The 27,824-nt window shown below is 38.5% G+C and overlaps 1 protein-coding gene and 2 long non-coding RNA genes across 3 annotated transcripts; 2 read left to right on the forward strand and 1 right to left on the reverse strand.

Annotated features, from left to right (window-relative positions):
* Positions 1-138: 138 nt before the first annotated feature.
* dmrt1 (doublesex and mab-3 related transcription factor 1) lies at positions 139-27,819 on the reverse strand. Its single transcript, XM_046385984.1, has 5 exons — positions 27,439-27,819; positions 26,247-26,421; positions 23,468-23,622; positions 16,968-17,175; positions 139-315 (listed from the first exon to the last, which is right to left on the reverse strand). The coding sequence occupies exons 1-5, from the start codon at positions 27,655-27,657 to the stop codon at positions 170-172; spliced, it is 903 nt and encodes a 300-aa protein (XP_046241940.1). The 5' UTR covers positions 27,658-27,819; the 3' UTR covers positions 139-169.
* On the forward strand, positions 7,587-7,865 carry LOC124057577. The gene is made up of 2 exons (XR_006843131.1): positions 7,587-7,710; positions 7,834-7,865. It is a non-coding gene; the product is annotated as an uncharacterized LOC124057577 (long non-coding RNA).
* LOC124057576 lies at positions 8,746-9,528 on the forward strand. The gene is made up of 3 exons (XR_006843130.1): positions 8,746-8,776; positions 9,021-9,079; positions 9,365-9,528. It is a non-coding gene; the product is annotated as an uncharacterized LOC124057576 (long non-coding RNA).
* Positions 27,820-27,824: the final 5 nt, after the last annotated feature.

Below are 27,824 nucleotides of genomic sequence, written 5' to 3' on the forward strand. Positions count from 1 at the left end.
TTAACTAAACTATGCAACAGACATCACCATGCCTCCTGGACAGAAAGACCTAAAGACCAGAAAAACCTATAGTGACAATAAACTTGTGAAACTGTTTTTCAAGAACATAAAGTAACTGCTCAACTAATCTCATAACGCTTTTGTTGTATAATTTTATCCTTAGCTTTTTTCATTTTCCAGCGTCACCATCGATGATGGAGCTGACAGTGAAGTTTGGCATCTCATCGCTGGCCTCACATTCAACATTGACCTCAGAGTTAAGCGGGGTCCTGCAGGCGGAGTCGTGAACAATGGAGATGTGACTGGGGGAGAAGGCTGCAGAAATGAGACACACAGAATCCAGTTTATTTTTAACTTTTCAAAGTAGACAATGAAACAGCAGCGTTTTCCCTAAGTGTCCAATGCTGGCATGATGGCCAGACAACATTTTCAGCCACCTACTGTCTATAAGATTCTTAGATCTTGCTTGTTTTTAATTTTGTCTTGAACTGGATCAAAGATCTTAGTCATATCTTAAGTTGTCAGAGAAACAAGCCCACGAAAGTATCAGCTCAACTCGCAGACATCCTGTGTCCACTGAAGAGTGTTGAAAAAACACTGAATTTTAACATGAAACTGCTCAATTCTGTGTTTTTGCCAGTCAAAGTCCATTTGGAGGCTACTTCATAAGGTTGTCAAAGTTGGTTTGTGGTTATTGTTTTAATTGCGAGACCCCTAGCTGGCTACTATATTCACAAAGCAACAGTTGTGGCTACTTCACCTAATTATTGGCCAGATATGTATGTATATATGTGTGATAGTAAGCAAGGACCAACTAGTTTTTGGGGGGTTTTTTTTGTTTTTTTTATATTCATCAAATTTCAACATTGCACATAATAATAAATAGTATGTCACAAAATAAAAGGCTTTATATAACAATATTATTATGGTTAAAAAATTATTAAAACACATAACAATTAAATTGTTGTCGTGCTCTGGTAAAGTATGTTTATGCACTTGAAAAATAAACCTCAAATTTTTCACTGCGCTTTAGGTATTGGGCTACAAATCTTTTTTCTTGGATACTCCTCAAAGTCATTAATATGATAAATTCAAATTGCCTCTTGGAGGCAGACAGAACAGCAGCACACATAAAATAAAAAATGTCTCCGTACTTATGGCAAGCAAATAAAAAGGAGAACAGAAATACTACAATGAGACAAACACACCAGCAGAGTGGTATCATCAGCACTGCAGAATAAATGGAGCTCTCTCTGAAGTGCTGTATTCACCTGATATAAATATGACTGTACAGCAAAATGATTCTTCGCAAAGCTCTGGATTTAAAGCAAATTGAGTCAGTCAGCAAAAAGGGAAGACAATGAACACAAAACAAATTCATCAGATCTTTTACAGTTAACATGAGAGCTATGCACAACTACCCATTTTAGCACTCACCTACAGCCACTGCACACACTAACACAATAGGTTGGTCAACAGCATTTTTTTTATAATCAAATGTTATTAACACTTAATAACTATTGTGGAGCTTTTGTCATTGATTATCCCATTAAGAGCTTCTGTCAAGCCATATTACGAGACATTTATCTGTGGAGAGTTGTTTTTGATCTGACTGACAATTTGTTTTGGCGTTGTGCTCAGAAAATAGGCTGACCTATTAGGCAATTCAATCAAAATGATTTGACAACAATAAACGGCGCATCTTTGAAGTAATCTAATGGCTAAAAACAACAACAGTAACAGCAGCAACAACAACAATAATACTAATATTACTGTTATCAATAACAGTAATAAGAATGATGAAGACCCATTGTCACAAAGTGCTTGACAAAGTAATAATAGCTGTCTTTTAGCGTGGTACATAAAAACCAGAAAACAAACCCCAATCAGAGGACTTCAGATTCCTCCTGGTTCTGTGTGAGTGTAAGTGTAAGGATATACAGATTGACATAGGACTCTTCAGTGGACTTGGTCATTATCTGACCCAGTGGAAGTATAAGGCCAACAGCACTGGCCCTGGGACAGGACCTCAGAGAACACCACGAAACACATATTTCGCTGATGAAGCATAATTATCAACTGTAACCAAAAGGTCCTGCCTGCCATGGATAAGGACAACCAATGAAGCACTGATCAAGAGATACCAACCCACTGCCTAAGCCTCTCAATCAATATAGGGTGGTCCACAGTCTAAAAAGCAGCACTGATATCTAATAATGTTGTAAGACACAACTTTATTTATCCTAAGGGAACTTGTGTGGCAGTTGCAGTACAAGGAAAGGTGCAAGTAAATATCAACAAACAGAAGTCCAAAATCCACAAACAGAAAATATCCACATTGTTGATATTAACACAGTTAACTGTAAGGCTCAGGCTACTCATGTGCTTCTTGCCTAATCATTACAATACAAAAACATTTCAATTACAATATACTGGTTCCCAAATTGAGAGCTGACCAGTGGATGAAATATAAAAAATAATTATTTCAGCGACAAATACAAAGTGTTTTTGAAAGATATTTCCCAATCACCTCCATCAAATGATAGCCAAAAAAAGCTGAAATGTGCTCTAGTTGATTAGTCCACTCCCTTTCTGATTAAGCTGTACTGTCTCAAATACGTTTACTCTGGATAATCTAGTGATCAGGACAGTATTAATATCAACAAGAGTTTAGTTCCAGTGTTTCCCAGAATCCTTCTTGATTTCTTCTTCTTGATTAGCCTCCCTCTTGATTCCTCATTCTCACCTACACCATCTCTCTCTCTCTCTTTCTCTCTCTCCCCTCAGCAGTGGAGGGAGGGGAAAAGAGGAGTAATTTTTCTCCTCATTAACTTCTTGATTGGTTTCGGTCTCCAATTTTTTGCCCATTTGCAGTTTGTCACCAATTCCAAACTGGCAGCCCAGTCGTTAATACCGATGTTTGTGTAGCTAAGTGTACCCTGCTCTGTTTTTTTAAATCCGTCAGTGGCCTGCTTGTACAGCAATAACTGCATGTGGATGGGGGGAGAGCAGCTGTGAATTAGCCCACTCACTGTTAATTCTCTGACTGTTCATCAGCAGGAAATCTATGATATAATTAAAGGCTGAAAGCAACTGGATGTGTTCATTTCACTGGAGATGTTAAATCACGACACACTGCTGTACACATGTACACTACTTCATCTGACTGTTCTATGCTCTCCTGTTTAATATAGATTAATGTTGCTGAAACACCAGAAAGCCTTGTCCTCAATTAGCAGTCGAGCACCCAATAATGACACAAAAGCTGTAACTAATTAAACAATTAACATGTTATTTTCATTGTCAATCTTATTTTCTACTAATTTCATTTTGTTGAAAAAAAAAAAAGTTAAATGTAATGAGAAAATGAAGAAAGAAGGAAAAAATGAAGCACAACAATATTCTGTGGGATCAATAAAGTTCTTATCTTATCTTATCTTCTTCTTATCTGCTTTTGTAAAACTTATTTACTACCTTAAAGCATGATTTCTCTAGTTCTATCATTCAGGCCATTAGTCTTTAGTCAAAACCTTAAGATCATTTTCTTATAGCACCAACACAATCACAACTGCTATGCAGTTCCTCAGTTCTCCTTTCAGGTTCCCCTCCTTTCTCAATTTTATTCTTATTTATATGTCCCTATAGAAATCAATATCAACATTTTTTCTTGGTACAAATTATTCATTACTCAGAAACTGATCAGCAATAAAATTATTTCCCAGCATTCAGCAAAAACAAAACAAACAAAAACAAAATACTTACAACATGTCAGTGTCATGTCAATATGATGAATGGGACCAACAGTGGCACTCATTTGGAGTCATGTTTGTGACCACCTGATGAATGTACTTCCAATATTCACTCACTTTTTGCTCTGTTTTGGTCTCTACCAAGTCCTGGGACATTTTTGCAGCAACATCCAGGTCCATGTCATGCATTTTATTTTTATTACTGCCAAAAATTTAGAAAATGAGATCTTCAGGTTTTCAGCTGTGATAATAAAATTCTGTCTATACTGGATGTAAGCAGTTATAACTGCACTTGCTATATGTCTCCTTGTGAACCACGAGAGAAGATAAGCTCTTCTATTTAACATTCAGCCTATTTACAAAAAATAGTTTGTAACAAGACAGACTTTACCAGCTCATGCTGTTGAAGGAGAGTATATTCTCCTGAATGAACTTTTGCCCTTTTCCCAGTCACTCAGCACTCTATATAAGATTTCCAAACTATTAAACAGTCTTTGTATGGAATAACAAAAGAAAGCTTTTTTAACCTCCCACTTGTCCTGTTAAGAGAGGGAGGGAGGGAGTGAATGAAGGTGCAATCATTTCTGCTGCTGCCAAAGAGAGGAACAAAAGCCCATGTGAGAGGATGGTAATTCAGTCTGATCCTGCAGGGATAAGCTCTCTCTGTGGGTTTCATACACTCATCCACTGTACACAAGGGTCATACGGGTAGATAACACCTAAAGTAAACACACACACAGGCGTGCACACAAACACAATTCTGCACTGAACTGTATGTGAAGTATCAGGAAGTAGAACTGTAAGTATATTAATTTTCAGACAAGATATAATAAGTTTTTTTCATTTATCTAGGATTTTATTACTTAAATGGATTTTCAGTTTACTTGTGAAAATTGAATATATAAAAATCATTTACAAATTTATTAAGAAATTGGCATAAAAAACAATGAATATGTTGCCATGATGTGTGATCACTATACTCATTATTGGCAGCTACTAAAGATTATTTTGTATGCATGTAATATTTATAATTTATATTAAATATATTACATCATATATGGATGTATATCTTACACACTTTTGAAGTGGGGCTTTTTAATGATTTTCATTTCTGACTAATAGAAATCTTAATGCAACTACTAGTGCACAGAGATATTTCAGACAACAGTATGCTTTCAACATTGTGGCAACAGTTTGGTGACTGCCCTTTTCGTGTTTCAACATGACAATGCCCCAAAGCCATACAAAGACAGGTCTATAATGAAACTGATTTGACAGCCAGATCTTATCCTAATGTTCTTTTGGCTGACTAGGAGAAAATACCTGCAGCCAGCATTTGGTGGAAAGTCCTTAGAGTAGAATTGCTGTTATTGTTGTTTTTATAGCATCAGATTAATACTAACACAGGACATACAGTATAGGTATAGGCATTAATGAGAAATTCACCAAGTTGACACGCTTGCTATACAGATGGTTGCAAGTTATTACTGCAGTTAATAACTGCACATTAATGGGAATTTTAAACACAATGTGACACTGAGTGTGAAAGCTTGACAAAATAATCTTAGCTTTCAAGCAGGTCTTATTCAGCAGATAGAACTTGCTTAGTGTGACACTATTCAGTTCACAATTTGCAAGTTGCCAAAGACAACAATCAACAATATCAACTCTCCGAATTTGTCTATCTTGTCAGTGCTCTCCAGGGACAAGAACACATAGTGGAGGCTTTCATCAAGGGAACAAAAATTCAATCTTGAGAATGAAGAGTTGTCTGTCACATGACAAGGCTGACCCGGTATTAAATGGCTACACAGTAAATTTGCCAGTGTAAAAAATGCATTGTCAAAGTATTTTAATTCTTTCAGAGTTCTTCCAACAAAGAACAGAGTAAAACTGAACAAGAAAACCTCCAGTGTTGGTGAAAATAATTGGAGTTAACAGTTTTACACTGTCAGTGCAACATTTAAGTAAATTGGCTCTCTCGGGGAAAATTCAACACCGATTAGAGCAGTGCTTCTCAATTATTTTCTGTTACGCCCCCCCTAGCAAGAAGAAAACAATTCGCGCGCCCCCACCCACTCTCCGCCGCGACTATAAATAATAGTAATAATAATATGTAATATGATGCTAACAGTGCTCGCTGGTTTACTGAAGTAGCATTCACAAAGCGGGATGATTGTTGGCAATATTCGGCACATTCTCGCTGAAAAAACACCAGCGGCTTATCAGCATGATTGGGATGTAATGTCTTCAAGTGGCGCCTTAATTTATTTGGCTTCATGCTGTCCGCTGCCAGCATTTTTAGACACAGTAAACACACGGGTCTTTCGCCTCCCACTGCAGTCACAGTGAAGCCAATCGCTACATATGCTTCGTCATATTTCCTCGTCTTAGCTTTCGGGTGAGTTAGTTTTGTCCCATTATCTTCGTCTCTCTCCGCCTTTCTTTTCATTCCTGTTAAAAATTTCTTCATGTTTTCTCTTAAGGGTTCGTTTACTGCACTTCATATCGCCTGCTCGGTGCAAAAAAACCGCTACACCATAGAGCTAATACTCCCTGCGCACATTCTGACAATGAGAGCGCCACTGCCAACTACTGTAGTGGATGTGCAATTACACTTTATTCTAGTACGGCAAAAAAAAGCATGTTCCCCATGGTCACACGCGCCCCCCTTGGCATCGCACCCCCACTATTTGAGAAGGACTGGATTAGAGCAAGTTACCTATCAGTGTTAAAAAAAAAAAATATTACTCTGAAAACCCCGCCCACCAACCTCCCCGCTCAAACTGAGGACGTCGACAACTCTGGCATCACCATTTTCAAATCGAATGACTGCGTTAAATTTTTCTAAATAAACTATTGCTGTTGTTACTTCATTCGAACAGAATCTGTTTGTAAGAATAAAGGTACGTCGTCGTTGTCAGTGTTGGTTACGTGTCTTCAAATACCGAATTTCAAATGGCTAACGTGATATCTGATCGGCGACTAGCTTAAATGTACCAGCTACATGGAGATAATTAGGGCTGACCACGCAACGCCAAACTGAACAAACACGGCACGATGTAACGTTAATGTCAGCGAGGACGGGCTGTTACGGTGTGTTATGTGTCACGCTTGTACATTTATTCCAGTAAAATAGCTGACACTGCAGGTGTCAGGAGTCGGCTAAAGTAGCTAACACTAGTAACTATTGGTGTCTGTGGTGGCGAACGCGACAGTGCTGCACGCTGGTACGAAGATTTTAAGAGAAGTTTCTGGTGTCGGTCGATGTAATTAGGGCTCTGGGTGTGGCACATGTCGCGCACCGTGACTGCTAAAACATCGTCGCTGCCACTAAAATTTCATACGCCGATCACTTTCAGCGAATTTTGTCTGCTAATGTTTTATTAGTGCGGTGTGAGCACATCAACGCAGGATGCCTGTCATCGGCTGTGGGGACTAGGGAAGTGCTGGTGCGTGCAGAATGGCTTTAATTGGAAATTGTGAATCACAATAAATCGGACAGTTTGTGATTTATAAAGCTGAAATTGGCCATTTCAGGTTGTGTATTTACCTTTTGTGCCACAGCTTATACTGGTGTGTTGGGATCATAATGTTGATATCAGTTTGCTTCCTTTGGAGATACCACCATGTTGATTAAAACTAAAGGAACTAACAGTGTTAGCGTGTTCATAATTTCTTAAAAATTGAACATAATCGTCTTCACCGTTTCGGCAAGCAATTAAGATCTGAGTTTTGTGGTTGGCGGTCATTATAAGATTCAATGCCTGGCAGCATCAATGTATTGGTAGCACATTATTATTTATATATATGAAATTGTTTCGTTTTTTTTTCTCAGTTCCACCAGTCAGTGAAGGTGTCAAGGTTTTTGACGAAACAGGCACTGAGTTGGATGCGGAGGTCTTCTCTGACATAGCGCAGCAGCCCAGTACTGGCATACTAACCATCAAGTTTGATGACGGTATAATTGTTCTTCATTGATTCTATTAAGGTCACTATTTCATGGAAAGTAATCTTAAGTTGTGCTTTTTTTATTATAACATATTGGTATTATTTTGTTCTCTCTCTTTCTCCTGAACTACAGATTTCAAGGAAACTTTATCCAGCAGTTCCCAAGAAATTCCAGTGCATTGTCTCCTGGCAATAGTAGTGATGACACAGTCATCCTTGAAATCGTGTCCTGCAACTCAGATGACACAATCATACTGAAGGAGAGTGACAGTACATCCAAAAAGCGACATAGGACAGATGAAGAGGCCAAACATGTAAGTTGGTGTAGGAAATCTTTTTTGTACTTGATTACTAAAGGAGTTACCTTGTTTTGTTAAGTGTATGTATTGTCAGTTGTGAAAGGCTTGTCTATTTCACAGGTGGTTGAATTGGCGCTAATGAGGAGACCTGGGGGCGACCGTATCACCAAAGAGTACCACCGCACCAAAAGTCTGACCGACTCCTCACGTCATCAAATCATCAACATACTTGCGGCTGACACGACAGAAAAGCATGGGTAATTTTTTGTCTCTGCTAGAACTTTTTCTTCTGTGTTTGTAGGGAAAACATTTATTATGCTATTCTTGTTATTGGCTTTGCTGTCAAATATTTGGAAGTATGTCATTTAACAGTGTTGAGTACTTTTGTCAGGACGGCCCCACCACGGAATGTGAGAGAGATGTACGCCCGAGGCATAGTTGAGCTCTTCCCTTACTTGATGGATCCCTACTCTAAAAATGGATATGTAAGCCTTTTTAAAGCATTTTCAGAATCAGAGCAAATTATTGTGTGTATGTGCAAATAAAATAGTTAGACCTAATGCATGATATGAAAATGGTGCATTTCTGTTTCCATACCAAGTATTATTATCCAGTTTTACATTGATATAACTTCCTAATTTCAACTAACTTGCTGCACTTGGAACTAATGAACCTATTGTAATTTTGAAGGAACATTTCTACGATGTTGAAAGTGGCAGTGGCTATCTGGCGTGGTACTTGACTGAATTTCCTCGCTTCAAAGATGTCAAAGGCCTGGTAATTGAATGTTTTGCATTAAAACGTGCAGTTGTCCTTTCAGTATGAATTACTATTAATGGCAACATTTCTTTCTCAAAATCTCTTGAATTGAATAAATATACTTTAAAACTGTTTGCATGTCCATACTTTTAGGTGTTTACATACATACTGTAGCTGCTCAACTGCTTAATATCAAACTTAATATTTTTCCGGTCAGTCCCAACTAAAAAAATGCTTTTGGTATTTCATTTTTCTGTTGCAGATTGAGCAAGACTTCATCCTGCAGTTTGGAGAAGGTGTAACTGCAAAATTTATGGAAAGGTTAGTCCCAATTGCAGTGGTTCCAGCCGAAAAATATTTTTTGAGGGTTTATGAGGAGGTCTTTCAAATAGCTGTTGTGTTTTAATTCTGTTTCACATCTACACTTCTGGGATTTTGCATTGCCATGTTAGCATTCCAATGACGAAATGGTTCTTTGGTATTTGCGACACTCAATTTTTATTATTCTTATAAATTAACATTGGTCTTCTGTTTTTTCGCTGTCTATGGGTGTTTGAATTTCTTGATCATAAATATTTTTTATTTATTTTTATTTACTCATTTTAGATGGTCCACGACATTCAAGCAAGAGATCATTCAGCAGTGTAAGGCTCTCCCTTCACCAAGTGACCTTGAAGAGCTTATCCACTGTGCTGAAGCTACATTGGATGAGAACGAAATTGATGACACTCTTGCCCTTGGTAGTGTGGTTTATTTTATTTTATCTTATTTTGTTTTGGCAGGCCAGGCAAGGTGTCTGCAGCCCAGGCTGAGAAACATCTTGTCGTGTTCAAGAAGGTTTGTATTTTTGCTTATGAGGATGTTGCTAACTATAACACTGAAACTGCAACCTGTCTCCTAGAAATTAAGTTTATATACTACTAACTAGGAATTCTTCATTTCAAAATAGTACATAAACATAATGATTATTATAGTTTATAATTTTCTTTGCTTTCAAATCCGGGAAACGATCATCTAATGATCATCTAACTAACCAAACTAGTATTTTCAGTTGCAGTGTGATGGAAAGCTGCTCTTTCTCATTTGAAGTATATGGCAAACCCAGTAGTGACTTATCTTGTCTTTTGGTTTGATGTATTTCAGTACCCAGCAAAATTTTACTAAAATCCCTTAATGCATTTTTCTCGAAAGAGTTACGGCTTCTGAAATATTGTTGGTGCACGTAAAACAAATGCCACAAGTGAATACACAGAACCGTGACCACAGCTCTTAGAGTAAGTCTGGTAATGAACCCTGAGCTACGACTAATTTCAAGCCACATCAAACACTTTAATCAGAGAACTAAATAAAGAGTCAAATAATAGCTTTTGCATTATCATGTATAAGGACTATTCATTTTATTATGTGCACAGTTAAATCTTCCACATAATTCTTATTCTCATCTTCCAAATGAAGAGCTGTTGACACAATTGTTTAAAGGGATGCAGTCTCTTATGCAGACATTATGGGGGTCAGAAAACATTTAAATGCTCATTATTGCTTTGGTATGGAGCGGAAGGGTCAGAGCAGGCTGACAGAAGGCATCAGTGTCGGGGTCAAAGGCTAATTAAGCAGAGAGGAACCTTTGCTCCTGTATTGTTAACCAATCTGTCCCTAGTGAAGATGACTGCCAGAGAGGCGTGACACAGCCCTCGTCCCTATATGCTAAATCTCCATTTCAGCTACTTTGCCCCATCAACTCACAAAATGGCCTATCAGTCTATCGCTTGACTTTTTGACGTGGACCATCGCAAAATTATGGATATGCAATAATGAGTTAAGGCGGCTGATCAATATTTGCAGGACTTTTCTATCATTACATTTTAAACAAGATTCATTGTGAATTGGCAGGGTAAGAAAAATGCCAAAGTAAAGGAAACAGGAAGAGTGAAATATATTGCTGTGGAAAGAAGGACGCCTCCTGTGGGTGCTAAAGCTGCCATATGTGTTTATCCAAGTCGTTCAGCTGTTTCAGAGAGCTGCCAAGGCAACATCATTTATCAATCCACGCTGAGTCGCTGCTGCTGCACAAAACAGTGTAAGAAACCGTAACTAATCAAGCTTGAGAATCAGGAAAACAACATCCACTTTATGTATGTACACAGATGCGAGCATGATACTGTATGTCCCGTGCATGAAGTGTTTTATGTGCAGATTATATTTAAACACACACTAAGCATGTGTCGATTCTGTTTTCAAATGTTACATCAGAATTTGAATTAGTTTGGACACAGATCTGACTAAAACTAAGCACAAGAGCCAGGCTACCTCTCCAAACAAGATTATTAGTTTAAGAAGCTTAAAATTACAATATGGTTTATTATTTTTTTGGGTTATATGTAGGTTTCAGTTTTGTGAGGGGTAAGGGAGGAAATATAAATTTCAACCTACCAAATAAGATTAAGATTAACATTAAATTAGTTATGTTTTATGTTATCAGATGTCCCACAACATCAGGAAGAAATTAGAAATACACAATGCATCTTAATTAAGAATAATGTATTTTCTTTGATATTTTAAAGAAAATATTGTGTGTAATTCTGTGTGTAAGTCTTGCTCTTTGTGCTAAAGTTACACCACATCGCAAAGGAGGAACAAATACAGACAAATCTCTATTGTTTGCGCTACAGCTAAAATATTTTAGAAGCAAATTATTTAATCAACTATCACAGTACATTAACAGCTTGAATATTTTCAATATTTTACTTTTATTGCTGCACAAAGAATGCCATAAGATAAAACAGAAGCCAACAGTTTCTAGTCCCTCAAAGCTGGACAGTGTGCGAATGTGAGTGTGTGTACAAGTGAGAGAAAAATAGAGTGAAGATAAAAGGACATAAACTACACGGCTACACTACACCTGACCATTTAATGTCTCCACAGCCTCAGGCCTGTGTTAACGGTGGTGTTGTACAACACATTACAATGGTACTTGTTCCCTGAGCAAACAATTACACTGGCATTTAGCCTGTCCACAGCCCCAGAGGCTACAAGGGTATTTAGCAGCACAGCAGGGTGGGGAAGACACTCTGACAAGCCACACAGGATTTTCCACTGTGACCAAGAGGCAGGAGAGACACTCAATCAGCCACACATTCAGTGAAGCCCTCCAGGGGCCTGATGAGGCCCCAGTTGGGTCACTTTCTCTGCTGCTATCTCTTACTTACAGACTAAACCAAAATGTATTCATTTTCAGAAAAACAGAAAGGAAATCTGGATATCTTCAGAATCAGAATCAGAATTCCTTTATTTATCCCCGAAGGGAAATTCTTTCCTTTTTTCTTTTTCTTCTTCTACAGTTTATGAGTCTCCCATGGAAATAGAAAGATAAGTTCATAAGGTGGCCACAAAATTCTTTTAGATAGATAGATAGATAGATAGATAGATAGATACTTTATCGATCCTGAGGAAAATTCAAGAAAACCTGCATCCAATTTTTAAGAATCTGGAAAAAGTGATATAAAGATAAAAGGGCGATATAAAGTACTAAAAACCGAGCGAGGTGGATTCACCGAACTTTTGCAATTCGTAAGCAAATTCAAACAGGCACTACTGTCATGAAAGCAGTGAGAAAATCAAAGGCACATTGATTGAGTTTGAGTTTCAGTGGCTTATTCTTTTCTGTTTTGTTTATTGTTTATCCTATTTTTATACTCTGCACTTTTCTCCTTTCTTAGTCAGGAATACTGCATGTGCAATGTCTGTAAAAACAAGAATTTCCCTTCAGGGATTAATAAAGGGTTAGGGTTAGGGTTAGGGAATTCTGATTCTGATTCTGATTTCCTACATCAACACTGAGCAGATATTTCATGAAAGAAAAAACAGAAAAATACATAATCAAAGCAGGCCACTTTCGCCTCATAGCAAGGGGGTTGCAGGACCTGAAGTACTTAAAACCTGATACAGTTGATACAGTATTACTTTTCAAGATGAAATTCTATAATTATACAATCATTTAAACCAATAGTGATCTTCTGGCCTCACTTTTCTCAGGTGGAGAAACAACACAGAATACATGTCCTGAGGTGAGTGATGTTCTCAGCACGTCAGTGACCAGGGAAATGAACTCTTGCTGCTACATGACATGAAACAGCACCTCCTCTGAAAAGGTCACCTCTTGGGTTGGAAGTACTGATTTGTTTCAAGTATAATAAGTCCAAAAGAGTGAGAGGGCTCTTTGACATCTCTAAAACGAGGGTGTGTGTGTGTGTGTGTGTGTGTGTGTGTGTGTGTGTGTGAGAGAGAAAGTGCAAGTCTGAAGTAATATGATCTGAAAGTAGGTAAAACCCATTTCACACACAAAACAAAGAAACATACTGATGCCAATGCCCCGTTTTTTTTAGTCCCTTTTTTCCAGAGGAGGCAGAGAACCTGAAACAACAGACTTTATACACAGTAACTCCCTTTGGTGTACAGTACAGTATAGACTGAAGTAAGAAAAATCAATAGAATATCATCTAGAAAGATAGTAATGGATTTCTAACCTAATGGCCTTACACAGGTCTATCGATTAGCAGGATTAACATCTGCAATACCTCAACAATCTGATTTGCATTTAAATTACTGTCCACTGTGCGCTGACACCAATATAACAAAACAGACAAACGTATAGCTGGCACAGCAGCGCTCCATTATGAGGTCTGACATTGGTGTAAGTCTCTATTTTTGGAAAAATAAAAAGAAAAGAAGTACGTGAAAGGAAAATTGATGTGCTGACAGCTCACAAAGTTTGAACAGTTTTGAATTTTGCAAAACTCCAGATAAGGGCAACAAAGAAAGAACAGTTAAGTGACAGACTCAAAGTTGTCCCCTGTAAGACTGAAACAGCCATAACTCTTTTGGAGCAGCTCATCTGAGCCTCCCAGGTTAGATCTCTTAGTGAAGAAGTGGGGCAGGTGATTGTGGAGAAACAGTGTGTGTGTGTCTCTGTGCGCGTATGTGTATGTATTGGGGGGGTGGCAGCGTGAGGCGAGATGGTGGGGTGGGAGTTTGATGGACTGCACTGTCACCTCCCACTCTGCGATTTATGGTGGCGTCGCTGCTGACAAGCGCAGGGTAGTAAACAGGCCGACCGGGGGCATATTTCACAGAGAGCTGGCTTTTATGAAGAACATCAGGACAGCTCTACCCACAGCTCCACCCGGCCCACCGTGACGGATGGAGAAAGACGCATGACAAGCTTCTTCATTGTTTGTAAATCTTAACTGTTCCCGCTCACTAACTCCAGAAGGCAATTTTGCGGAGACAGCGAGGCCTGCGGAGGGGGAAGGTGGAGAGGGGTGAGGAAGAGGAAGAGGCGAGGAGAGGTGAGAAGGGGAAAGGACAGCGTGGCATTCCTGAAGGTTATTTGGATCTCTTATTTGGCCAACTGATTAGCCTTATCCTGGAAGGGAGATAAATCTGACAGGGAAAAGGGGTGGTGTTAAAGGTAGGCTCAGAGCTTGCTGCTATTTTGCACTCATGGGCTGATCCAGAGAGAGACACCACATTCAGTTAAACAAAAGTGAAACAAAATAAACGAGGGTTAAATGAGGATTGAAATGAGGGATTGAAGCAAATCTCAAATGAAATCAAAAACCAGAATAACATTCTGCATATTATCTTACCTTCCTTATTAAGTTGTTTTTGTTGGAAATTAGGTGGCGACATTTCGCTATCAATTAATTTGAACGCACGGATTAACTGATTAGACATTTAGCATTTAAAAATCAGAAAGTGCATAGAAGTCAAAAAATAGTTACAATATAACTGTTCTGACACTGTTAAAGTATTTTTAACAAAATTTTCAAAACTAAATGGTTCCACCTTCTTCTCAAAGGTGAATATTTGCAGAGTTTCTCAAAAATGTTGTGTGTTTGATATGTTGTTAACCTATTCAGACAAGTCTTTTTGTGTTTAAACACTTAAGCCCGCTTCTTTCATATTCTTTCATAATTTTTGCTGTTGGACCTTTGTTGGTTACAACAATTTATTTGTCAAATATTTGGGAAAACCTGAACTCTAAGTCACTCACCAGCACTATAGAGATGACCTAGTTTTCTTTCTTAATGAGGTTGATAATTCTGTTTTGTTGCTTGTTGATACTCCTGATTTCTTCTATACATTAAAACACTTCAAAATGAAAAGAGGACTATATATATATTTGAATTAAAAATCTAAAAAAAAGACTAAATGCTTCAGTTTAGGGGTCACTGAAAACTACTCATTTAGGTGGTTTTTTCTCAATTGTTGGAGCCTGAGTTGACACCAGTGTTGACACCTCACTGAGAGTGTTATTATCTTGTAATGGAGCATGGTGATTCGCAGCAGGAGGCTGATGTGGGACCCTCACAGGAAATGGACAGGTCAAAGTCATAAACAAATACAGGTATTAAGGAAAATGCGGGGGTCTTTAGGTTTGTGATGCGGGTTGTGTCAGAAGTCTGTTTCACTTAAAGAAGGATGTTGATGTACTAATGATGCTTTTAACCTACGTCCTTTATAATAAAAATATACAATACCATTTCATCTTTTAATTCCTAAAAAAAGACCTTTTTTGTTATCTTCTATTTTGTGCTGCTGTTCTTTTCACGTGCAGAGGAACTGTGCTAGCTGAAAGGACCACTAATAAAACTGCTGTATTTTGTGGCTTATGTTTTTGTGCCATTTACTCACCCCCATTCAATTCAGTTTCAAAAAGAATGAAACAAAAGGAGACAGCAATAACTAGCAGTCAATCACAACCCATTCCACAAAAAACAGACACCAGACAGAGTTGGTTAATTACAAGAAAAATAAAGCTTGATTGTTTTTTTGTTGTTTTTTTTTTCTTTCTTTAGATATCTCTACACACTTGAATGCGTGACAGGTGCTGAGTGTAACACACTTATATTTATATACTACAGTTTATGAATAAGCACCACAACAGGTCTGGGTAAACTGACCAATTATAGAGCTGCAAAAATTAAATTACTTGGGGAATGGAGCACTTTCAGAAAGCAAACAAAAATACATATACATGTGATTAATTATAGAAAAAAGTCACAGTATGCTTAAAATACATATTAAAAAAACATCACTTTGCAAACAGGTAGACACAGAAAGCGCAAATATTTATCGGAAGTGGGATCTTAAAATAGAATCTTAATCAGGACAGTGACCTTCACTGCCACGAAATACGAAATCCCTCTATATTTTGTAAATTTATCTGGAATTTGTGAGTGATGACCATTTGTGAAACAGGGCTCTGCCATTTGTAATTTGTCCTTTCAAACACTTATGTAACAGCTCTGAAAGCCTCTAAATGCACCAAAGAATTGCTGTTTCTATCCAGAGGCGCACAAAACAACTCTCACCCACTGCCTAGTGCTGGACCTTCCCTCTTATTTCACATTCATCATGCACTTACTTGTATTTGTCATCCAAGTTCCACAAATAGTTTACTGAACATATTAAGCAATAAACCCAATCTGATTTACCCACATTCACAGGTAGTGAGAAAGGCAAAAAAAAAAAACCAGGCAACCACCGTCAGCAGCCATGTTCAGCTGAGATTTCAATGTGAGACTGGTGGTGTAGAGTGCCAGAAATCAGAGATCAGATCTGCTTCATCCTTGAACCTGACAAAAAGAAACAGAGCTGTGCCATCAGGTCTTTGCCAGTTTAGTGGTTGTTTTGAAAATGTTTTCCTTTCTGTATGATGGCTGCAAATTAAAGCCAACAGGTATGGGGTATTTTGCCAATTAGCTGAGCATTATGTTATTTAACTTTCTGTCATCCTTTAAATACAAAGCACATATTTTTGGCTGCTAGGGGTCTCTCAATCAAAACAAAAGATGGAACAATGGTTTAGGTTAGGTTGTATTCATTTTAAGGTTAGCTTCACTGTATGCAATCCTCACGCTCTGACACTCTCCTCTTGATTCATTCATGGAAATTTTCATTTGGAAATTGGTGCATGACATGAATTCAATTTGAATTTGAATTTGAACTTCATTAAAAAGGAAAAAAAGAAAGCATAGTAAAGAGTAAAATAGCTTCACTTTGGACAAATTTAATTTGCAAATTTTATGGCACTCCTGACTTGAGTGCAATTCTCCCTTGAACGCACTTAACTACACTGTGGATAAAGCCTGAGTAACACTTTATGGGGCCTGGGAAGTGTGTGTGAGTGTTTTTGTGTGTCACTCACATGCAGCCATGGCCTCAGAGCAGTTGTTGTCATTGTTGTTATTGCTGTTTTTGTTGCTGTTGTTGTCCTCCAGGTTGAAGACAGCTGGCACGCAGGGGGTGGAACCCAGGCTCTGAGTCAAGTAGGTGGCTGCTGGGTAGTAGGAATGCATGTAGTACTGAGAGGACATGTTGTGGCTCGACAGGAGGCCATCATCATGGGGCATTTGCTTCATCCAAGAAAACACAAGGACAGGAATTGGAACTGATATAAAGAATTGTCTTCATGTGCTGTATTTCACAGACAACATCCGAGTCATGCATTGTATGATTGTTTTTTTAATCATATAACTTTTTAATAGAAGGTTCCTTTTCTATATTTGAAATTTCAAATACAATATGAATACCACTGTACTATGACTCAATTCACCCATGTTTGACTGTACAGTCCTCTAAACTGGTAATGAGATATTCACAGGCAATACTTAACCTAATCTGAAAGGACGAAATATAGAGGTAAAATAATAATAGAGAATTAGTAATGTTTAAATTCATGAGTTGTGCCCTTTTCTAAAAATGAGCTACAACTCGCTGCGCTTGCTTTCTTCAGTCCTCTGAAAACTTTAAAACGAGGTGTCTACTCAGCAGAAGGCCATCTGACAGAGGGTTTTCAATTTCACTTTTATGGAATTTGATTTCTATCAGCCTGTAATATGTCACCCGTATTGTCCACACCATCAATTCTCTGACAGCTTTATAAAGAGTTATTTAAGCTACACTCAGCTCTTGTATTAGGCTGTGAAAAATACATTAGAGATTGAACTGGGATCTTGAGAGTGCACTAAGCTTACAGTTTTCAGGACACATACAACACCAAACAAAACTGTCTTATTGAAAGTTGCTCTTCTCTGTGAGCAAGGCAGGTTTTGCCTTGATCACAGAGAAGGATCCACACTGAGTAATCCCAAATGTCAATGTGAAGCCATATTAACAGTTAATAAACCTTTCTCAATGTTACTGGTGGGTTGAAAGCCGTGTCTGTATGTTCAGTATGCCAAATAATGCACAAAATAGACATTGTTCTGAGATGTTTGACAGGGAGATTGATGCAGCATCAACAGTAATACTTAGTCATGGTAGAAAGAAAGTCTATGGTGAGGAGCTTTGTGTAGCGACCGAAAGAATGACTTCACAGATACAGGTTGTATAAATGAGTTTCCTCTGCAGGCTGGATGGGCTCAGAGTAGAGCCACTGCTCCCTCTAAAGAGAGTCCGCAGATTGGATCTGGATATCTCCTCGGCACCCTCCTTTAGAGGTTTTCTTGAGGAGCTTTGTGTAGCGACCGAAAGAATGACTTCACAGATACAGGTTGTATAAATGAGTTTCCTCTGCAGGCTGGATGGGCTCAGAGTAGAGCCACTGCTCCCTCTAAAGAAAGTCCGCAGATTGGATCTGGATATCTCCTCAGCACCCTCCTTTAGAGGTTTTCTTGGTGTGGTAGGTTACATCCAGAACAGAGTCAAGGCTATAGAACCTTCTCATACTATCCCCTTTTTGAGCTTGTTGTGGTTGTCCAGTAAATTAAGCTATAGTGGACATGGAGTAAAGCCAACATTAGTTGCAGAAATAGCTGTTTTAACAGGTTCTTAAATATATTTATAGGTTGTTTTAACAGCCTCAGGTGCATGTCAGTCTTTCTTCTGTGTGCAAGCAGCCAAAGGCCAAATGAATAAGTAAGTTCCCTGGGAGTGTTCATCACTTCAGATATGCTACAATACTCAGTGAGATCCAGAGTCCATAAGATTTAAACATAACATCCTGTCAGTGCTGGTTTATGTGCATATAGCTTTGTTGATATATTCCCTTTTGTTTTCTTTTAGACTACTTCTTGATAGTGGACAGTTGATGGAGTGCCTTAATTTTTATGACTATGACTATTTTTTTATGATTATGACAATGAACGACTATGAGCCACTGTTAGGTGGTTTTAAAACAAATGGAAGAAAATTCAATCGTGTTTTCCCCACTGTACCAAAATCATCAAAATCAACAGTGACCGCATAACCACGTTGAACTACACATTTTGTGTACTGTTACACACTTGGTATCAGTGTAGTTGGTGATTAATTGTGTGTAATGTAATTTATTATTTTCCTTACAGTTAGGGTTGGATTCTTCACTGACATGAACTCAAAGAGATGTTCTGCACAAATCATAGATGACAGGATGATAACTTCATAAAAAAGACATCACATCTCCAGAGCCTGTTTCTAAATGCATTTTCATGGCACTGAGGATTATTAAGTAAAAAAATGAATGCATAAACTGGAAATGCACAATTTTGGCAAGGTGATCTGGCAATTTTTGCTATGGGTTATGGACGAAATGAGATTAACAACAGCTCAGTAAATCCAATGATATCATTAAAGTAAGAACACAGTGTGCGCACAACATAATGGAATAAGTTATACTGAGAGTACAGCAATGGTAAATGCTAGTTTGTATCTACAATACTTCCTCTTAGCTCATGGGCTAACTTGCTGACTCCTGGGAGGGCTTCTCTACCTCCCTGAAAGGGTCTGTCTTCTTATCTGGCACCATCTCCTGTCTGGAAGCTCATCCACCTGCATGACAATCAAGCACCACTGAATGCACAGGAGAGGATGAGGTCGTTGGCGTCACACTGATAAAGACTGCAGTGTTTCTTTATCGGTTTTGATTAACAGTATACATATATATATATATGTATACACACACACACATATGTATACCCCAGCGATAAGTGCTTCACATGGAGACAAAATCAAAATTAAGTCACCCAAGGATAATCACTTCAGTTGAGGATGCTAAAGATGGACTATTGCCCATTAAATTGTGGAGGTTTAGGACAGGTAAAGGAGACAGAGGAAACACAGCTTTATTTATTTATTTATTTTTACCTGAGGAGATGTGGTAATTATTCCCCAAAAGTAATATTAACTACTTTTGTTATACTTAAAGAAACATTCTATCACTTTTTGTGATTATAACAATAAATTTCTAGTCACAAATTGTGCAAATGTGTGGCACTAAAGCAAATCTTCATATAATCAGTTTTTCATACAAATGTAAAAAAGGACTTCCTGAATTTGAATAACAGCAGGCCATAGTCCTCTCAACCTGACAACTTCATTGAAAATATCATAAATCACAAAGGAGGATGGCTAAATTATGCTAAAGACTGCTAACTGATTAGCATTATTGTGCTCACTTTCTCCTTCAAGCACTGAGGCATAGCGGTTTGTTCCTCTGCCGACAGACAACACCATTAACCTTTGCAATTCAGGTCCTGCTGTGTGCTGGCAAGTTACCGGAGGCAGTGACCCCAAAACTAGATGTTGCTATTAGAGCAGCGCGAGGGGGTTGGAGAGGAGAGAGCAGGGGTGGACAAATGTTCTTCATCAAAAAACAAACCACCTCATCTGAGATCACCGAAGAGTTATAGATCTAATTTGTTTCATGCACAAGCTGATCTCACGGGACACAATAGAGATACATTTGAGCATAAATTAGTGAGAATATGCAGAGGAGTGAATGAGGGACAAAGGAAAAAAGTATGTGAATTCAAGGATTCAAGGACTCAAGGAGCTTTATTGTCATTTCTCACATGTAGAAACATGAGGTGGAACGGAATTAGTTGCCCTGGTCCTGGTATAAGCCCAATAACCTACAATACAAATGCTATGAATATAAAAACAACCAGAATAAAAGATATAACCAGTGAACAGGGACCGGATGGCAGCAATATTTACAGCAGTCCTGCAGAATTGTGCAAATGAGGAATAGTGCAAATGAGACAAGTAATAGTGCAAATGAGACAAGTGTGTATAGTTCTGTGCAAAATGGCTGCATTGTGCAACGTTCATGGGTGGTTGTCGGGGGGGGGGGGGTTAGCAGCAGCAGGGGCTACAGAGGTCCTCCAGAGTTCAACAGTCTCACAGCTTCTGGGAAGAAGCTGTTCCTCAGTCTGGTGGTCCTGCTCTTAATGCTCCGCAGCCTCCTGCCTGAGGGGAGAGGGGCAAACAGTTTGTGTGAGGGGTGGGTTGGGGTCCTTCATGATGGAGGGGGCCCTTTTCCTGCATCTGGAGGTGTAAATGTCAGTGGTTGTGGATAGGCTGCGTCCCACAGTCTTCTGTGCAGCTTTCACCACCCTCTGCAAAGCCTTCTTCTCTGCCGCAAAGCTGCCGTTCCACACGGTGAGGCAGGAGCACAGGACACTCTCCACCACACATCTGTAGAATGATGTCAGGACTGAGCTTCCCAGTCCGGCACGCCTCAGCCTCCTGAGGAAGTAGAGGCACTGGTGTGCCTTCCTCATGAGGCAGGAAGTGTTGTTGCCACCGCTGTCCCTCCGATATACAGGGGAGGAAGGGGGAGATGTCTTCCCCTTCTGAAGTCCACGATCATCTCCTTGGTTTTTTTCACGTTGATGCAGAGGTTGTTCTTTCTGCACCAACCCTCCAGGCGTTCCACCTCCTGCCTGTAGTCGGACTCGTCGCTGTTGGTGATACATCCAACCACAGCTGTATCATCCACAAACTTCATGATTAGGCAGCTCGGATGTTGCGCTGAGCAGTCATGTGTTAGCGGGGCTCAACACACAGCTCTGAGGAGAGCCGGTGCTGAAGGTGACTAGGAAGGAGGAGTTGCAGAGGGTGGAGCTCAGTCCGAGAGTACTGAGCTTGTGGATCAGTGTCTGTGGAATGATTGTATTGAAAGCTGATGTAAAATCCACGAAGAGCAGGCGGACATAGGAGTCCTTATTTTCTAGGTGAGTGAGAGCTGTATGGACCACAGAAGATATGGCATCCTCTGTGGATCGGTTCCTCCTATAAGCGTACAGGTGTGGGTTCACAGTGACATCTATGCAGTCTCTGATGCAGGCCATGACCAGTCTCTCAAAGCACTTCATGACTTTTGGGGTGATAGATGATCAATGATAAATCCAGGTTCATGAAATGACACTCTTTAGGTGACAAGACTGCTCATCTAGCTTCACTAAAGTGAATGAATACTCAAATTCACAAACTTAAAGGCATCTGAACTAATTTGTTCCTGTAAGTAAAGATCATTTGAAACAGAATATTGTTGAAAGTAAGACTTGATACCATGTTCTTCCCTTCAAGCTGTGCATTCACAAAGTTGAGCCCACAGACCGACGTGGGTCCTATTACTTTTACTACAGTTACGTGATGACGCAATAGAAAGTGGGCCTTGTTCATGCTGAGGTGATTCATAGCTTAGCAGCTTACCTGTTTCTTTAACATAAAGCAACTTATATCTCAAGTCTGCACTCCAACACACACACACACACACACACACACACACACTCACACAAACACCAGAGTTGTAACAATCCATCAGCCTAGGTCAATATATAGATTCCTTGATCAATCATTATCTTTAAGATGCATCTTCATTTTGAAATTCCCATGGCTTGTCCACATCACCATTTCAGTCCAAGCTCACATCCTGCCTAAACATTCAAACAGTGGTAGCACCAGGTAGGTTGATGGTAAAGTAGCCAAAAAAAAGACAATGAGGACATTTACCACCCTCTCAGGAAAAAATAAGCTGTGTAGAAATAGTTTGGATTTTGATTGATCGGGAGATACAACAAACTCACTCAGCAGTCTGCTAACTTGTAGGACTTGCTATGACAATATTAACAACTCTGTTTCAACAATGTTAGACTGAGAAAATGGGCATGCAGATTAAAACTTACCTGTGCTGTTCTGCTTGGAGGTTCACTGAGATGCATGACTTAAACTGGTGGATTTAAGTCATGCATCAGTGAAGAAAAAGTATAACATGTTTAGTATCTGCTTGCAGCTAGGCTAATTTGTGCTATGTAAACCGCTATTAGCTTAAGTTAATGACTGTGACTAAGTTGAAATCATTGTTTTGTCTATGATCCTTGACAAATACTGTTGAAAGAAAGTTAATACTATAATAAAGCATGTCGGCAGAGTCAAATAAACTTTACTGCACTTGGTTACTAATATATATAATATATATATCATTTATGTGTTTTTTATGGTCAAAAATAGAAAAAAAGGAGTGACTTTTTCTGTAACTGGTTGTGTTAAATTAGCATATAACATTGTCTCATAGCAATCAAACACAACTGCTTGAATTGAACTCTTATCGAGAAAGACAGCAAATAAGGTATCATTTCTTACACGCACACAAACAACAGACCATCCTTTTATATGTGTCCAGTTCACTAAATGTAAGGATTTATTGTGTTTCTTTGTAAATGAAATTCTGGTTGGAAAAATGAAGCAATATGAATGTGATGTGATGAATATCTTTTTCCTGGGTTTATTCATCACCCATCATCCATCAACATGAACCTGCTCTTAATCAAATAAGGATTTTCACACACTACAGTGTATAAATATCTACTATGAGTCCTCAAAAAGGCTTCAAATGACCTTGACTGTTGGATTGATAAACAGCAGAGTGGTTGTTGTTATCACCTGGTATTGCTGATAGTTGTAGAGGTTGCCATAGTAAGTGGGGTAGCACAAAGGCCGGTGGAAGTTGTAATAGGAGTTTTCTAGCAGCAGGTCAGATGGTTCCTCGGTATGAGCCCGGGCACCAGTCGACAGGCTGGAGGACATCGAGCAACTCCCTGGACAAACACATAAACAGAAGGTACAACAAATAAGATTGTTTCAGAGACTGAAGTGAGATGTTTGTGGCTGTATTTCAGTATTTCTAGATCATCATCACATTTGAAATATGAATCTGAGCACTGCGTTAAAGTATTTGTTTTAGTTAGTTTATGATTTGCTTGGATTAATTAGGGTTAATAAGCCAATTTGTAAAACTTAATCATGTTGTCATGTTATGCACCCAAGAGCAGAGGTCAAGCAGACATTTTGTTTTTATTTTCCAAAATGAGCCTCTGAATGAAAATAATTCAATGTATTCAAATTGTATAGATCTAGGTTTGCCTCAGATCTTTTGATCGAACAGTTGACAGGAAAAGAAAACATAAGAACTTCATAAGATTCTTCTATTCATTCCACCACTAGGTCAAATTGCTATCAATAGCACCATCTGCAGGTGACAGGTGTTTCTGATGTCAACTTGACTTGGCAGACCTAACACATGAACATCACAATACTGAAATGTGGGTTGCTCTGTCAGGACCAACATTACTCATTATCCGATGTTCTTTCCTTATCAACAAGGCCACATTCTTGCTACATTCCACATTCAGGCAGAACCTGACCTTTCTGTCTTACACAATGAAGACATCATGTACCGCTGAAGCCAAAGATAATGACATTTGTTGTTCCTGCACTTGACTCCTTTTTCCACCTCAGTCTTTCTACTCTGTTGCCAAACCAGAGACCCAAAATTCATTCTCACAGAAACACAAAGCAGAATCACAGCAAGATGTGAGCAGCCTTGACCAGCATATTCCAACTCCTAAAATTTGCTATCAGTCTGACAGGGAACATGGTTATCTGTGTCTGCCTCCACACCACTCCCAAGAAAGATATCAAGGATGCGCTTTCATGCTCCTGCCAACAAATGAACTTTAATTTTCATTTCTTTTCACATGAAAATGTGTCTTATCTATGATATTTACAGTCCCTATGAAAGTACTTATGTCATGTGGATTTATTTAATTGCTTTGCATTACTAAATAACAGAACAATAAAATATGCTAATCGGTACAAATTGTAGTGTTGTCGTTTTTTTGTTTGTTGTTGTAATTTTAGTATGCAGTCACAGGTCTGTTTTTTAGTTTTCTAAAAGTAAAATTGTTAAAATTATATAACTGGATTGCCACCACTATCTATAGAAAGCCAGCTGATAAAAACAATCTTCTTAATTTCCTTCCCCAAGTTGTTATTCCATTGTTCTTAAAACAAGTTTATCAGTAAATCCATTTTATAGACTTTGGAGCACTTGTGGCTCAGAAAAAATACGGAAGAAAGTTTTAAAGATAAGTGGTATCTGGAAGCATGTCTTCAGCCAGCTATTGATCAGTTTTTTCAAAAAGATCAAAACAGTCTGTTCCACAAAAAGGAAAAATTAACAGAGCAAACAAGTCATAAAATCCACAGTCCATAAACACTGGAAGTCCTTTTCTCAGTTGCAGTTTTTAATGGCATTTTTGAATATCAAAAACAAACTGAAGAAAAAAACATTCAAAGCAGATGCATCTATTCTAGAGGGATGTTTTACATGTAGACAAATGTTCTACACATCATGCAAAATTTGATAATTTCATAAGATATCGCACTAACAAGGAATATAGTGAGCTTGGGCATTCACAGTTTAATGAATCTTACTCAATGTCCAAAATTGTTTAAATAAGTTGTAGATATAAGGGATGGGCATAAGTATTCAGTATTCAATTAATCAATTGGTCAGTTGAAAAAAAAAAACAAAACAAATAAAAAAAGCTGTGAACGATTTTGATAATAGGTTAATCATGTCATTTTTTTAAGCAAAACATCTGCTGGTTCCAGCTTCTTAAAAGTAACTTTGCTGCTTTTCCTTTTCATTTATGACAGTAAAGGGTCTTTGGGCTTAGGTCTGTCAGCTGGATAAAAGAAGCACTTTGTACATGTAACTTTGGGTTCTGGGAACTGTGAGCATTTTCAACATTTTATATACTAAAACATTAATTGTGGAAATAATTGATATTAGATATAGATTAATCGATAATAGTTAGGTGCAGCACTAAACAGGACATCTGCATTTAGCATAATAAATATAAAAGTGAATTCACCATGTTCTATAATCAATGTTCACTTTTTTTGGACTGGGCATAGAGATGGAGCTGCTATCCATGAACATCTGCACAGCAAAAATTACAGATCAGTCTAATAATGTTCAGCAATTTCAGCCAGACACCATTCGATCACAGGCAGAATAGTGAAAAGCAGGTATAAGAGCATGCAGCATTATGATGCAGAGGTGATCCTTAATTTTAACCTTTAACAATAAATTTTTGTGAAACCTAAAAATGTCTCCTTGAACTTCAAAACAGCTTTACATCATTTAAGAGGGATTTTCCATGTTTTTTCATCTGAATGTTCTTTGGCTATTAAGACTGTTCCATGTTCCATGTTTACACTCATGTGCATGCCCACTCTAGTTTTTTTAAGATTTTTGACTTACCTGTGGAGCTGTATGATCAGCTGTTGGCTACATTAGTAGTACAAAACATGAGAAGGTTTTGACACCTGCAAGTGAGCTCAAATGTGTAACTAAAGACTCACAATACCTCACCTGTGGCAGCAAGAGAAGAACTGCAGGTACTGGTGGGTATTGGGGATCGTCCCTCAGCAGAGAGCATGCAGTCTGCTCTGGCTTCATCCTTCACCATCACCTCAGGCCCTGGCAAAATTACAGGACTACAAATACCAAGCTCTTCCTCCTGATCTTGCTGCCTTCTCAGTGCGACCTGGTGGGGAGGAAAGGAAAAACAAGACATTTTCTGGCAGAACAGACAAGACAATCAAAAGTATAGAAAATATACATAACAACAATAATATTAATAACAATCAGTTTTCTGTCTAGTCCTTGTCCTAGTCAAATCAGAGGATAAAATGGACAGGACTGATGCCATATTCATGTCATGTTATTGCTGTCTCTACCAGTACAACACTTCAAACAAAAATGAATTTGTTAGAATACATTTACTGATAACACCTTCTGAAATTATAGCATTCTATTTTGTAAGATAACATAAGCTATATGAATAGCAAGTTTAATATGTCCAAAAGGCTGTTACATACAGCAGGCAGGAGCATGTCGAAATATGCTTTAACAGCACAAAAATTACGAGGTGCAAACACACACATACACAGTATTGCAAATTTTTCTCAAATATTATTCATGCGCTAAATTCTCAGGTAAATAAAGAAGCATTTTTGGATTGCTTATTATTTTTTGAACTGGCCAGAGAGCCGTGCGTATCTGCAGCTTCAACCTTGGCCAGCAGGGTAGTCCCCTGATATCTCCCAGTGTTACTTACTGTCAAAAGCTAACGATCAATGATAATGGATGCGTTTAAAAAACACGGAAAATGTTATTTAAACTACGAGGTACAATGTTACTAAGTAAATAACACAAAAAGATGGAAAAATTGCTCTATATACCGAGACCTACCTATTAACTAATTTCAATTAGTAACAAATGTAGTAATACACAGTGGGCCTACAGGCTGTAAAAAGTTAGTAAAGCTCTGTACGCTAGCTGTGGAACTAGCTTTGACATGTTGATACACAAATGAAAATGAAGAAAATCAACTCAAGTAAACTTGTCCACTGTATTTAAAAATATACAAACATAATTTAAAATATTTATTTGTATTCCCTGTTTCACACCACGGTTTATTTTCACATCAAATTTTTTGTTTATAAGCACTGTTTTCAGTTCAGCTCAAACTAGCCGTGCTAACCGGTAAAATAAGGGTTACCTGGGCTGCCATGACTTTCTGTCTTTCAGCTATCAGTTTACATTTGGGACACTGGCAGTCCCTCCAGTTGCAGAAGTGTTTGTGTCCCTTCAGAGGAGATATATAGCCATGGTTCCTACAGCGGGAGCACTTGGGCATCCTGGAGGGTTTCTGGCCTTTGGATGGGGACAGAGTTCCGGTGGACTCCGGCACCTGCTTGCTCTGCGTGTCCTTGTTCATGGCTACTGGAAATAAAGCACTAAAAAGACGACAACAACAGTCACTTAAGATACTATGTCGGAGTTTGTCTCAGCAGGCTGGGCTGGTTAAAGACTTTGCTGGAGCCAGGCTGGAAGCTATAAGGTCACCGTCGTTCCCCGCCCTGCTGCTGGGACTTGTGGGAGGAA

The sequence above is a fragment of the Scatophagus argus genome, chromosome 4, assembly GCF_020382885.2.
Source record: "Scatophagus argus isolate fScaArg1 chromosome 4, fScaArg1.pri, whole genome shotgun sequence".
NCBI classification, from domain to species: Eukaryota; Metazoa; Chordata; class Actinopteri; family Scatophagidae; genus Scatophagus; species Scatophagus argus.